This window comes from Myotis daubentonii, chromosome 12, assembly GCF_963259705.1.
Source record: "Myotis daubentonii chromosome 12, mMyoDau2.1, whole genome shotgun sequence".
Classification (NCBI taxonomy): Eukaryota; Metazoa; Chordata; class Mammalia; order Chiroptera; family Vespertilionidae; genus Myotis; species Myotis daubentonii.
Window position 1 is genome coordinate 68,721,331 of NC_081851.1, and position 14,941 is coordinate 68,736,271.

A 14,941-nucleotide genomic window follows, 5' to 3' on the forward strand; every position below is an offset into this window, starting at 1 on the left:
ATCATTGACGTCTACACTTCATTTTAGTTGCCACAGTGGCTCCCGCGAGAGCACTCTTCTCCTCTCGCAATACAGTGGGAGCACCTGGTCCACCTGTGTCTACTCAGGAGTAGCCCCAGAACGAGAAGACGCCAAAGCAGAGGGCACTTTCGGCGAAGAGGAGCATTACCTTGGTCCCGTGGTAGAAGTCATCCACGCACGTGGCGTTCATGAAGGTCTGGTGGAAGTGGGTGCTGGTGTCGATGCCTCCAGGGATCACCAGTTTCCCAGTGGCATCGATCACCTTGGCCCCGCCGGGGATCATGAGCTCCCGGCCCACCTGCTGGATGATGCCATTCTCAATGTAGACATCAGCCTCGTGGGTGCAGTCGTCGTTGACCACCTTGCCTCCCTTGATGAGAATCCGCACGCTGGCTGAATTGGCAAGCATGTTCCTATGGAAGAGGAGGGGGCGACATTGGTCAAGGTCAAAGTCCCCTTTCACTGTCACCAAGGTCCCGCCCCTCCCCATTAGAGCTCAAAGTCAACGGGCAGAGTTAAGTGAGTGGGGAGGAGGGGGAAGTGTCTCCACAGCCGGAGGACATTGGTCCTGTAGCCAATAGATGCTATGGTCCTATAGACTGACCTCACAGCGGGACTTACTGGGAATCACAACACAGTTGGCAGTCAGGGTGAAGTCGGGGCCCAAAGAAGCCTCAGTGTTTACCTTCCTGAAATGCATGTAGGTTCTAGAGCCCCTTCACGTCTACCATCTCATTTTATTCCAGAGAAAACCTGAGGCCTGGCGTTTTACAGGTGAGAAGGCTAAATTTACGGCTAGAAGTAGCTGAGTCAAACCCAGATGTCTTGTACGAAGAATGTGCCCACGACGCCACATGAAGATACCAGAGAGCCAAATTCTCCAAGCCTCACAGCTGTTTCATTCACATCATTCTTCAGACGGATTCTGCTACAGTTCGCCCTCCTGTATTTGCCTCAAAAACTCCACTACTCAGCTGGGTGCACACTGAGAAGCTCATCTAAGGAGCTTTTGAAAAGTACCTATGCTCAAGCCCCACCCCCAGAAATTCAAATTTATTTGATCCAGACTGGGTCACCAGAATCCATATTTTTTAAAGCTAGAGAATTTCCTCAAAGCCACACACCTAGTGTGTAACAGGAGTAAGGATTGAGAGGCAGACTGTTGTCTTCAGAGTTACTGTGGACTGAATGCTTATGTTCTCCCAAATTTCCAGTGTGGCTGTATTTGGAGCTGGAGCCTCTAAGGAAGTTTTTTAAGTTTTTAAGGTTAGTTAAGGTCATAAGGGTGGGGCCCTGATGGAACTGGATTAGTGTCCTCATAAGAAGAGACACTAGAGTGCTCCCCCCCACCCCCACTTCTGCGCACCATGCACATGCACAGAAGGCCACAGAGAGAAGATGGCCGTCTATCAGCCGGAGAGTCCTCACTAGAATCCCCCATTCCAGCACCCTGACTCAGACCTCCAGCCTTCAGAACTGTGAGAAAATAAATTTGCTGTTTAAGCTCCCTTGCTGTTGACGGTTGACATTCACTATGCTTCTTACCCCCCTAGTAACCTCATTAGTGCTTCATTCCTACACCTTTCTCTGCTAGTCTGTTCTAAACCAAACAAAGGAAAGTTGTTACTGGCATCTTTTCCCAGAGTGTCTGTGTCCAAGTGTGTAAACATAACGGAGTGAGGTGGGTGGGGAGGTACCTTGGACCTCTTGGGAGAGTCCCCGCAAAGGGGAAGAACTTGAGCACAATTGTTAAAATAGATGCTCCTAAGCACGCACAAGCCATGACTGTCTTTCCCTCTGCTCTGGTTGGGACAGCATCTTCAGAGAATATTCTAGTCAGTGGTCACGGTCTAGAGAGGGTCAGTTTTACTCATTTATGATGCTTCAAGTCACCCATTTTACTCTAAAATGCGATGTAGCCAGTGAGCCAATATCTGGCCCACTGGCTAACTTCATGCTATGGACTAAATGTTTATGTCCCTCTCACATCCATACGTTAGAGCCCTAATCCCATTGTGATGATATTTGAAGATGGGATCTCTGGGAGGTACTTAGGTCATGAGGGTGGGCCCTCATAAGTGGGATTAGTGCCCTCGTAAGAAGAAACATGAGATCTCTCTCTCTCTCTCTCCACCATATGAGGACACAGAGAGCAGATGACTGCAAGCAAGGAAGTTCTCACCAGGAACTAAATTAGGGGGCGCCTTGATCTTGGACGGTCCAGCCTTCAGGACTGTGAGGAATGAGTTTCTGTTGTTTAAGCCACAGAGTCTGTGGTATTATTAGAGCAGCTCCAGCTGCCTGAGAGACCACATTAGACAGAAATGAACATTATAATCAAATCATCATGAAGTAACAACTGGGCCCTGAAAGAAATGCTACCTCCTTTAAAGACTTCTGGCTATATTGCACATTCCTATTTGTTTAACCAAAAACGTTGATCATCCAGCTATTTTGTCTATGCAAATGAAAGAATTCAAACCACATGTCCGTCCTTCCAGGCAAAAATGGAAAATATGCCAGATAGTTAAATGCTATTAGGAAAAATAAATCAAGGATGTGGAATTCCAGAGCCGCATAGCTTCATCCAGTCCACCCTTCGGTCTGTTGGACTTCACTGACAGTGACCTTGAATGGAAGGGAACCAATCTAGGATGGTGTTATGGGTGATGTTATGCTGTGAATATAAAGGCCTTAAAATTTTTACAATTTTTTCAGGGAAACAATGATGCCTTCCATAGCAAGATGTCGGGTACATTGGATAGGCCAGAGTTATCCAACTGTACACGTCTTGTTTTCTCCAATTTCCTGATTCTGTGGCCTGGGTTCCCTATGCTCCCAAATCGGTGATAAGCTGGTGATGTGCAAGCTGGGGAAACGGGGACTTCTAGGTGTGAGTCGGGGGAGTAACACTATAACCTGGGAATGCAGTCTTTCACGAGAGAGCCTCTTCATGTTTAAAATAGTAGCCATTAGTACTACCTGCCATCCAATAACTGTCCTGCTGGTTAACAGGAAATTTCCCGCACCGCCACCCTCCCGCCCTTCTCACGGCCGTGGAGCAGTGCAGATGCATAACGGCACCGGGGGCATCCTGCCGAGGGGGGTCAAGGTTACTGCTGCTGCTGCTTCTCATTCATGAAACGCACACACCTCTCACGCCTGGAAGGCGCCCGGGTGTAGCCCTGCCAAGGAAATGACAACCCCAGCACTGGGTGTTGGAGTCGCCTGTGTCTGTCATCACCTTCCACAGCTCCCCTGCGCCTGCCGGGAGGTGCGAGACGCGCGGAGCCAGCACAGTCTGTCCTCCAGCAGCTCAGCCGGAGGACACCGGGCTCAGGGCTCGGCACAGACGCACGGGGCCAGCGTGGTGCAAAGATGACACTTCTTGCACATAAAGACTTAAAATTAATCTGACAGGGACTGGTTTAAGGCTTAAGACTTGTGTTCATTTTTTTGGTGGCATCCACAGAAAAATGTGTGACTTTACAAGCCGGCACTGTGATGTCAAGGAAGATGGGAGACAAGAGCTACACACCTGCCCTGTGACTGAAGGACCCGTGGCATTTAAGCCAATCCTGATGGCAACTGGGACGTGGGAGGTCAGGGAGAGGGGGCATGGGAGTCCTTAACAGGCTAAGATCAAGTAAGAGGTTTTAATCCAGGGGCTTCATCTGCCCTGGCCCGGCCCAGTGTGGCTGGGTTTAGCGAGCAAACACCATCAGTGCGCTGGGGGCAAAGGCGAGATGCCAGAGGATTAGCCAGGAGAGGGTGGCAAGAAGCAGAGCACAGACCACTTGTTCAACCAGATTAGCGAGGAGAGACCGGGCAGCTGTCGGAGGACAGAGCGGAGGGTGTGTGCGCGGCTTCTCTTCATGATGACACAGCCCACACCCGCACTGAAGCAGCAAACTAGCTCCGTTTCGGTGCCCGCTCCACCCCTGCGGTCAGGAGCCTCTTCGTTTGCGGCTCAGGGAGGCCGAGCTCGGGCGAACGGCAGTAACTGAGGGCTCACCCCTCCTGCCCGGGCCCTGGAGCCGGGCAGAGGCGGGTGTGCACACACCAGAGACGAGAATTCCTGGCTCCTGACCGAAGCCTGACCCAGAGAACATCAGGCCTTTTGTGACCAGGGGGGTCACCATCACCCACCCTCCCCGGCTGACCCCCGGCGGATTCCTCTGCCTGCTGTGCTTTCCACGCTCCCACCAGCTGTCTCCGGGCCCCAGAAGGAATTCCATCGCCGCCCTGGCCAGGGCGGCAGCTGTGGATCAAGGGCCTCCAGTGGCCCAGGGGGCTGTTTCCTAGAACCACAGCCAAAGGGCAGAGCGGCCGGCACCCACTGTCTGAGACCTACATCCTCAGATGTGGGCGGGGAAAGTCACAAAAAGGGGGAGAGAATGAGTTTTCCTAGTTGTGAGAGTATCACAAACCTGGGCTACCCCATAAAGTCCAGATTTGGGGAAGAAATTGAGCGGGAAAATAAGACTACGTTTCTTGTGAACTGAAAATGAGTATGAACTACAGCCACCACCAACATCTGGCAAACAATTGAGGGAAAGAAGGAAGACACCAAATTGTAAATACGGCATGAGTCCATTCATATAACATTTGAAATCAGGCAAAATGAATTATAGTGTTTAGGCAGAGAGTGGTAGAGCCATGAAGAAAAACTGGGTTCCATCAAAACCAAGAAAATTACTAGGAGAGAAGTCAGGATATGGTTATGGGGGAGTGGGGGTGGGTGGGTGGGGCTGAGTTTAGAGAGGGGTGCCTGTGCGGGAAGCTGTTTAAACGCTGCATCTACTCTATCTAGTCTACCTGGGAGGGGGGATTACACAGGTTTTTGCTTTAAATTATGCTTTAAACTCTACATATATATTTTCTGCATTTTCTGCGTCTCTCTAGAGCAGTGGTTCTCAACCTTCTGGCCCTTTAAATACAGTTCCTCATGTAGTGACCCAACCATAAAATTATTTTCGTTGCTACTTCATAACTGTCATGTTGCTACTGTTATGAATCGTAATGTAAATATCTGATATGCAGGATGGTCTTAGGAGACCCCTGTGAAAGGGTCGTTCGACCGCCAAAGGGGTCGCGACCCACAGGTTGAGAACCGCTGGTCTAGAGGATCCGGGGGCGGGGAGAGGGGGGGGATGAGACATGAATTGGGGGCTGGTCTTCCCGCTTCTTTGCCTGGCCCAGGCTGACGACAGGCTGGGGGAGTGGAGACTGAGGTAACCCAGACGAGGTGGTAGTGGGTTCATTAGAAGGCGCCATAGGATAGAAAAGGCAGGGGCAGCCTGGCCAAATTACAAAAACAAACAACTGCATACCAACAAACAAAGAGGACATGTCAAGTATTATGACACCCATGTAAAAATATGGACACAAAAAACAGACTCATGGGAACAACAGGGTTTGTGTTATGGGAGCATAGGTAATTCCCTCCTCTAATTTTTCAAACTTTCTATAGGAGATTATATTGATTTTATAATGAAAAATGAAGATGGTCATTTAAAGCCACGTACATACGTTTATATTGTTTGAAAAAAAATTGAATTGAGATGAGAACTTGCCCCTCTTCTGCTTAAGAAGTCTTGCCTTCATCTGCCACCTTCTGGGAGATTTCCTGAAAGGACTGGGCTGCAGGACAAACCCGTCTTTTCCTTCTTTTGATTGAAACAGATTTCAGAAGGGCGCAGGCTTTTTCCTCTGTGACGACAGACGCCTGCAGAGGTACCGGGTAGTCCCTCTTACACTTAAAATGTGCTCCCAGCTCTCCCCCAAATGTAACGCTTTCACTCGTCACGGACTTTACACAGTGACGCTTCTGCCCAATCGGCGACCCCCCCCCCCCCCGTCTGTGCCTGCTTCTGCCAGCTGTCTCCTCCCGGGCCGACCGACTCAGCTCCACCACGGAGACAAACAGGCGTTTTCACCCCAAGCCATCGCAGCAGAGCTTGTGGAAATCCACGGAAAACGGAACCCAGTTTTGAAGAGACGGGCGCAAGGCGGTGAGCCACTGCGGGCTAGATCATTCCCTTGCCAGAGACAAACTCACTCAGGCGAGACAGCCCGGCTCACGCAGGAAGCACCGTGCCCAGGGGCCAAGTGGGCACTCAAAGGAGACTTAAGGAGGACGGTGGGTGAAGATGACCAACCGCCCTCCAATGGGGCGGCGATGCCACTTGCCTGCTGGCGTCTGCATTTCAGAGGCCTGTTTTAGAGAGCCGGGACCGGGAGTGGGTGGGAACACCGAAGATGCAGGGGAACTCTGAGGAGGAAATGGGGTGGGTGCTGGGTAGGCCAGTGCCTCTAGCACCAAGCTTGGCTCTGCCCCGCTAGCTGTGTGACTGGGCACGTCCGTAACCGCCCCACGCACCATGGGCAGCACCAGCAGACCCTTGCTGCTGAGCTCTGTGTCTCTGGCTCCCACACAACGTCATGTCCATCTTACAACAATCTTAGCGGTCATTAGCCATTGTCCCCGCGCTGTGGCTGAGGAGACTGTGGTTGGGATTCACACCATTTGACGGGAACCCCTGAGAGCAGAGCCTAGGCCTCGTTTCTTCCTTCCAGGGGCTCGGCCCTCAGAGGGGACTCCGCACACGCTGGTTGAGGGAAGGAGGGCTGACCGGATGAGACAGTGGTGTGACAGCGCTCTGTGCGTCCGCCGCAGCAACGGGCTATTGGTGATGGGAAGGAAGGCGTCTCAAGGGTTCTGTGCTGGTCGGGAGGGTGTTTGGTGCAGAGCCTGGGGCAGGGGAACAGAGCAGGCATTCTCTGGGAGGACAAGAGGCAGACATGAGCAAGTGTGGGTTGGGGACGGCAAGCGGCTAATTATTTGTACAAATGGCCTTGTGGCCGAGAGGTTAGACAGATGAGGAAGCAGCTTGGAGAGCCAGGGTGTGAAGTCAAGAGGCGCAGAGCAAGAGGCGCAGGCTTCTGTCCCAGCCGGTTTGACTCAGTGGATAGAGCCTTCTTGGTCCAGGGACTGAAGGGTCCGGGGCTCGATTCTGGTCAAGGGCATGTACCTCGGTTGCAGTTGAGGCAACCAATCAATGTTTCTCTCTTGTCTCTCCCCTCCACTCTCTCTAAAAATCAATGGAAAAATAAAAGTTATTTAAAAAGAAAAAGAAAAAAAGAGGCGCAGGCTTCTGAGTGAGGCCGGAGTCCGGCCCAGGGCAGCCTGGAGAATCCAGAGCTTGAGACGCTGGGTATGCCTGGGGGATGAGACATGATTTGGGGGCCGGTCTTCCTGCTTCTTTACCTGGCCCAGGGTGACGGCAGGCGGGGGGAGCAGAGACTGCGGTCACCCAGGCACGCGGATGTCATGGGTTAAGTAGAAGGTGCCACAGACTAGGAAAGGCAGGGGCAGGGCTGGGAAAGGCCTGAACGCCGGAGCTTCTCCGGAGGGAAGGAAAGAGACGGGGGACGACGTAAGCATGGCAGCGTGGGCAAACGGGACAGAGCGCAGACCGGTGTGGACAGATGGAGACCAGCTGTCAGGGCGCCTGTGGCCTGGGGAAGCCCAGTAAACAAAACGGATTTCAGCTTCTCTCTCCAGGAATCCTTTAGATCAGCCGGAAGCTGGTATCTGACCCAACCCCCCAAGGTCAGGAGGTGACCGGAGAGCACCTCCAGGTGCCAGGGGCCGTGAAGGTTCTCAACACACGGCATTCGATTGACACCACCGCACAGGTGCCCGTGGAGGTGATGTGCTCTCTCCCCTTGATGGAGGGAGGTGATGACTGCCCCAGGTCACACAGCTTTATGGAAAGACACAGAAGCAGGGGTAATTCTAAACACCAGTAACATCAGAATCAGATCTGGACATGCCAATGGGCTAACAATTGACAGTGTGTTGAACATTTATGAGACATTGCAAACCAAATACTCAAGCACTGTCCATTCTACCTGCTAAATCTGTTTCTTATCAAAGCCTCCGTTCAGACCCTTACCCTCTACCCGAACGACAACACCCCTATTACCTGGGTACTTCTAACTGGTCTCCAAGCCTCTACACTTCAGCACAGTGAGCCTGCTAAGATGCAAATAGATCACAGAGGCAGGCTTGGCACCTACTACACTACAACACGATACTACGTGCCAGAAGCGGCACCAATCCCCAGGAACTCACAAGCTTGAAGTGGAAAGAAATACGTAGACAACGATTTCAATGTGAGTGGAGAGAGTGGGAACCAGGAGGAGCGGGAAGCACTGATCTCTGACTGAGGGAGGACTGCTTCTCAGAGGGCGTGGCGTGCCTTTGCGGTGAATGAGTCTTGAGGGCTGATTAGGAGTTCACCAGGGGGCGGGGGAGAAACCCGACGAGGCATTCTAGACAGAAGCCGGCAGCGTGATCTCGCTCGCGCAGTCAGCATGGGTACATTTGTTGTATGAGGGTGGGAAGCCCGGGGGGACGTGCTGAGGGAGGGGGCTAGCTGCTGAGCGTGGATGGAAGGCTTGCTGGCATGGCAAGCAGAGAAACGACCTCCTTAGGTTTGCCTTTTAGGGGAAAATAAAAAGTATAAAGTATTAAAAAAAACCCCAACATAGAAAGATATGTTTATAAATGCTGGGTGGGATAAGCTTTTCTTAGCATAATCCAAAGCTGGACATCACAAAAGATGTGATGGACTTAGATATGACTATATAACAATGAAAAACTGTGATGTAACAAAAGAGACCGCAAACTGCTTTTAATAAAGGCAAGTAAAAATGGGTATGACGTGTTTGCAACATAGAACCGGGGATTAATATCTGTAATATGCAAGAGCACGCATAAATCCTAACAGAAAGACAAATAAATATTTCAATAGAAAAAATAGGCATAGGATGCAAGCAGGCACCCCAAAGAGCTCGGGTGGGGAGGCATAAACGGCTAAGACGCAAATGAAAAGAGGTTCATCGTTATTAACGGTTACAGAACCTCGAATGAAAACAAGGAGATGACGTTTTTTTCTCCTATCAAAACGGCACAGAGAAAAGGGAACGAGTGAGAAGAGCACGCAGACCATTGCACTATTAGCAGGAGTGGAAGCTGGTACACCTCCCAGAAGGATATCTGGAAAGCTAGATGACAACTGGAAATGTGCGTTCACGTCGAAGAGCTTCTCCTGAGGGAATAATCGGGCCATCGCACAAAAATGTGTTGTGTGTGTATTTGGTTGCATTGTTTATAAGAGCAAATCGTTCGAGAACAAGCTTAAGGCCTGTCAAGATGAGGCCTGGTGAAATAAACAAGGGCATAGCCACGTAGCAGAAGGCTTATGTGGACGTGTCAGTATTACACGGCAGGCTAGCCATGATACAGACGGGAAGGACGTCGGCTACAGGAAGGGCTCATGGCACGGGCACCCACTTTTGTAATTGTGCGTGTTCAAATATATCTATGAAAACTCGCTGAAACATACATGAGCTTTTTGTATGAAACACTGGGAAGGTTATTCACTAAACGATTAACTGCAGTTGTCTCAAAAAGAATCACAGCAAGACTCAATCTCTCCATACTGTGTGACTATAAAAATATTTCTCTAATAAACCAGCTGTGGAATCGACAATGGCCCTGGCCAAGGGGGCAGCAGCCGTGGAGGAGGCGCAGAGAAAATCTGTGCCAGGGCAGGCAGTTCACTAGCGAGTTAACATCGCCACCATCGATCTGGACGTCTAATGGCCTACTGGGTCTCTCTCCTTTGATGTCTCACTGGCCCTTCAAACTCATTACATCGAAAACTAAGCTCATCACACTCTGTCTCCACCCGGCTCCTCTTCCTGTGTCCCCCACCTTAGCAAAAGACCCTCCGACCGCCACCCTGGGAGCAAGCCAGCACCAAGGACCTCATCTTCAGCGAGGAGAGCAAGTGACGGGGCCACCTGCACCGGCGATAGTGATGGCCCCCGTCCTCCCTTCTGTTCACCAGGGCCCCAGGCAACAGGGTATCTTCTCAGATGGCTGCAAACTCAGAGCAGAACAGCCTTTAACTCGGTCCATCTGGTGCAGCTTTCCTTGAATGAATAGCTGGAGAGATGGAGCAATTGATGGTTTAGGGTTCAAAGGCTTTTTCTGAGAGTTAAGTCTGAAAAAATGGAGATACCTTCATTTACTTAAATAAAAAGAGGGAATGAGCCTTTCCGTGGAGCCCTTGCTGGGCTGCGGAGCACCTGCCGACCAACTGCCAACAGAAGAGATGACTACGTCTCCGTCTCTTGAGCACAAGTAAAGGGGAGTGCCGGGAGTCTGCTGCCTGCGCCTCTCATTCATGCTGGATGCCAGCATTTCCTCTCCACCTGCTCTTGCTAGGTGGAGCTGGAGCTGATGGCAGACACCTAATTATTTTAATAAATACAATTAGTTCCCTTCCACTTCCCAGAAGGGCTGGCCAGATTCCCTTCCTTCCCAGCCCCTGGCAGCCTCCTCCCATCCTCCATTCCAGGCCAAAGGCCAATCCCTGAAGGCAGGTCTAAAGACTAGATTCCAACACACGGAGACTCCAGGTCAGGACACCTGACAATGGACAAGCTCTGATTGTGCTCCGACTCCTCTGCTTCTGAGGGTCAGACTCCAGGTTCCACATCAGTACCTGGCTCCCTGTGCCCAAGCCCCATCAGGTGAAGAGCCTGCTCTCTATCTCATTTCCAGTAGGTTGGTACACCCTTCCTTGTTGCCTATCACCTTCTTCAGGGAGTCAAGGTCTCCCTGTCCATCTGGGTCTGAGGCCCCTCCCCCTGTTGGCACACTCTCCTGACATCAACTGCCTCCTCGTACCCCCTGTGCCCACACTCCTGCCGCTGTGCTCTACCTGCCCGTTTTCTGCCAAATGCCTGCCTGGGTCCCCTGCCAGCTGTGGTCTCTGCTGTCATGGGTGCTTTTGCTCAATGGAATGAATTTCTTCAATGTCTGTGACTAGTTGAACCCTGACCTCACCCTTTCCAGTCTGAGCCCTTGCCAATCTGCACGATTCTGTTGCACTTCATTGTGACCCACTGCTTTTCTGAGAATTGGCAGAATGAGGCAGCTCATAATATTAAAAACACATTTATCTCATAATGGCATAAGTGATACCCTGAAGAGCAAATCTAATGACTTACAACATATGAATAAATGTTCAACCTCTCCAGCAATCAAGGAAATGCAAATGAAAGTCACAAGGAAGTAGCACTTCACATCCATCAGGGTGGCAAAAATTCTAGGGTGGTACCCTGGCATTGGCAGGTTGGGAGTGATTGGTGGGCGATGCTGGTGGAAATGTGAATTACATGGTTTGGGAAAACAGCCTGAAAAGACTTCTATTAAAATTTTAGAAAGATCGCTGAGTCAGCAACTCCACTCTTAGGCCCCCATCCGTAGAAATAAAAGCATAAGAACATAAGAAACGTGTACAGAGAGGGCCACTGCAGCACTGTTGGTAGGGCAAAACAACAACAAAAACTAGAAACAAACTAATCTCCATCAAAGGGGAATGGTTGGACATCCTGTGGTACTATCCAGAGGAAAACTGTTTATCCACTCACAACCAGCCGGAGTTAGTGCAGACCCTCCCAGCTAAAGGCTCTGTCCCACAGGACTGCTCTCACTGCAGGTGCCTAGGTTGTCATGTCTACTTCCTACCAACCAACTATGCATCAGAGGCCCCCACAATCCTGCCTTGAATTTGATAATTTGCTAAACAGCCCACAAAGCTCAGGGAAACACTTTACTTACTATTTCTGGGTAAAGTTTAGGGACAGCCAAATGGAAGGGATGCACAGGGCACAGCCTGGGGAAGGGACCTGGAACTACACCCTCTGGGGGTGCACCACCCTCCCAGCACCTGGATGTGCTCACCAACCTAGAAGCTCCCCAAACTCCTTAGGGTGTTTATGGAGGTTCCATTACATGGGCATAACCGAATCATTGGCCACTAGTGATTTATTCAATCTCCAGCGCCTTTCCTCTCCCCAGAGGTGGGGTCCTCTCCCCAGAGGTGGGGTCGGTGGTAGGGAGTGGGACCGAAAGTTTCAACCCTCTAATCACCAAGTGGGTTTCCTTGGCAACCAGCTCCCATCCTTGGAGAGACCTTATTAGCATAAACTCAGGTATGTCTGAAAGGGGCTTATTATGAATAAGAAAAGACACTCGGTTCACTCCAATCACTCAGGAAATTACAAGCATTTTAGGAGGGGTGCCAAAAGCCTGGAGCTGTTTCTGGAAGTGGATCTGTAAAAATTATGCGAGCATATGGACAAGAATTTGATGAAAAAAGCAAAAATCGCATTAGCTGTATTAGGAAAACGGTCTATAGGTGGTTTTATAATTGATTACATATCAGATCATATTTATACATTTTAAAGTGTAGAATTAAGTCCTAGATAATAAAAGTGCTTAGGGGACTCACAATTCAAGCAGTAAATCTAGGTTTTAAAGCAATGATACTGGTACATCTGGTGTCACTCACCTGCTTGTTTGAGGACTGATACCAAGCATGGCAGGACAGGTGACAGGAGAAAACGCTTTCTCAGGAGCAACTTGGGCTGTAAATGGGCTCAGGACAAGTCAGCCACGTGAGGAATTCACGAAGGCCTTGTCATGCTCCTCTAGTGGCAGGGGTTTCACTACCCGCACCCTAAAATCAGGCCCAATTCCTGCCCTTGGCTTGCACTAGCTGTCTTCATTATCGCCATCTCTCCTGGGCCAACAAGGAAGCCATGGAGATGGGATGGGTTTGCCTTATATCCACACTCGGAAGTTGATTGTGCGTATTTTTGTGCCTCATCTGTATTGTTTGTCAGTGGCTACAGAGCTTTTTCCCATTATAACCCAGTTGTAAAAATCATGTGCATTTTACCTCTTTTTAGAAAGCCACCAAAAAATGGAATATATGCTATAATTTGAATTCCCAATTAAGAAACATGAACTTTGTGATTCCAACCGGATACTTTTCAGGACTTCTTTTAGGCCACAGAACTTACTCAATTCAAATTTGCTATTTGACCCAATATAAGAAATACAAAATAGTTAACAGAATAAAAGTCACTTGTTAATCTTGTTCAAGGCTGACAGAACATCCCTGGAGTAATCTTTAGACCCAGGTTGCAACAATAATCTGATTCTCATCTTTTCCTTAAGAAACAGGAGTAAGGAAATTGCTATAGCAAGACCAAGGCTGAAGCACAACCATTTAAAAATGCTCATTTCAGCTACCGTGGAGTCAGATAGCGCTTAAAGTTCTACTTTTTGCTGAAGAATAAGAGTTTGAAACCAATGTCTCTGATCAAGCCACATATTCTACCAGCCTTTAGGGTTTCTGAAAATAGTTTCATCACAGCATGGCATACTCAGAATATCTTTCTTTAAAAAAATTCACCATTAATCTTACTATTTAGCATGGTCTACTAAACCACAACACATGCATACCCCTCACCCAGCAATTCCATTTCTAAGTACACCCCCAACGGAAACACATATGTTCCCCAAAAGACATGTATTAGAATGTTCACAATAGCACTATTCATGATGACATGCCAAACTGGAAACTCCTCAAATACCCAATAATAACACAATGGATAAGGAAATCATGGCACATTTACACAATGAAATGCTATACAGCAATAAAAATGACTGAATTAAGTGCAACAAATGTAACATTGAGAGAAAAAAAAAAGCCATGTATGCAAGAGTACTCTACTCTATAATTCCATTTGTAAAAAGTTGAAAAACAGGCAAAGCTGATCTCTACTGTACGAAGTCAGGAGAGTGGTTAGTGACCATGGAGGAAGAGTAAGGACTGGGAGGGGGTTTACCAGCTGTTGGATACGGGTAATCTGTTTCTTGATCTGGTGCTGATCACATAGATATCTCAGTTTTTGAAAATTTATTCAGCTATACAATTATGATTTTTGTATACTTTTCTGTATATGTTATACTTCACTAAAAGTTTTTTTAAAATTTATTTTTAAAATACACCCTTATCCCCCCACAAAGTCACCATTTTATGTATCTATTGCCCACATATTGGTAATATGGCAAATTTAAAACAACCAATCCAAGCAACTGCATTAAAGTCGAGTTTCACGTGTGTTGGAAACAGGAGCAAAGGGACACTGAATGACAGCCGGGGGCTATGTTTGAATTTTTATAAGAGAATGAACATATTGATCCACAACAACGGAACTGGTTGGAGTGGTAAAAAGAAGAAAGGAGGCGGCTCCTCCATGAATGGTGGATCCTGCTCTGCGGAAGGACAAAGGGCAGGGCAGGACCAGACAAAAGCAGGCGGAATAAAGACCCAAGGCCTGAGAAATCAGAGCGAACCCAGGGCGGACTTGAAATCAACAAAGGAGCTGTCTGTACACGGACACTGAAATGACACAGCGATGGTGTGACCGAGTGCTGGGCACCGCTCAAGTGTGGGAGACACATTCGCAAGGAGTCGAGGTGGTGACAGACCCCAAAATCTTCCATGAGCCAATGAAAATGGACAGGTGTTGGGTGTGGGAGTGACACAGTGCTCAATTCAAAATCAGATAGTCTCCATTTTTCAAGGAAATCTAGTCGTTCATAAAACCTGTACATCACTCGGGCAGAATGATTTTAAATTTAAATGGGGAGCCAGAGGTCTCAATGCCTGGGAAGTCTTATAAAATATCACCTAAGTCATCCAGTTGCTCATTCTTTCAATATTACCAATTGAACACTTACTTGGAGCAATATTTTGTGCTAGAAGCTACATGGATGAAGAAGGAGGTTCAAATTCTAGTTGAAACTAGGTGAGGAGGACCATTTTGTAAAGGGATGGCCCGTTACTAACTTATCTTTAGTTTATTGTAAATCTTAGACCCAACATGTAAGGTTCTTAGCTTGGGGGCGTGTTTAAAAGTGTGGGCCCCGAGATGGTTAGTTTTTGTGCATCCACTTGGCTAAGCTATAGTACCCAGTCAT

The 14,941-nt window shown here is 48.9% G+C and overlaps 1 protein-coding gene across 2 annotated transcripts in view; it reads right to left on the minus strand.

Moving 5' to 3' along the window:
• DPYSL5 (dihydropyrimidinase like 5) overlaps window positions 1-14,941 on the minus strand; it is a 59,181-nt gene that overhangs the window by 37,990 nt on the left and 6,250 nt on the right. For both annotated transcript variants that reach the window (XM_059660349.1, XM_059660350.1), the window contains exon 2: window positions 170-434. In XM_059660349.1, the coding sequence (XP_059516332.1) occupies window positions 170-430 (261 nt within the window). In that variant the 5' untranslated portion in view covers window positions 431-434. The remainder of the gene's footprint in view (window positions 1-169; window positions 435-14,941) is intronic.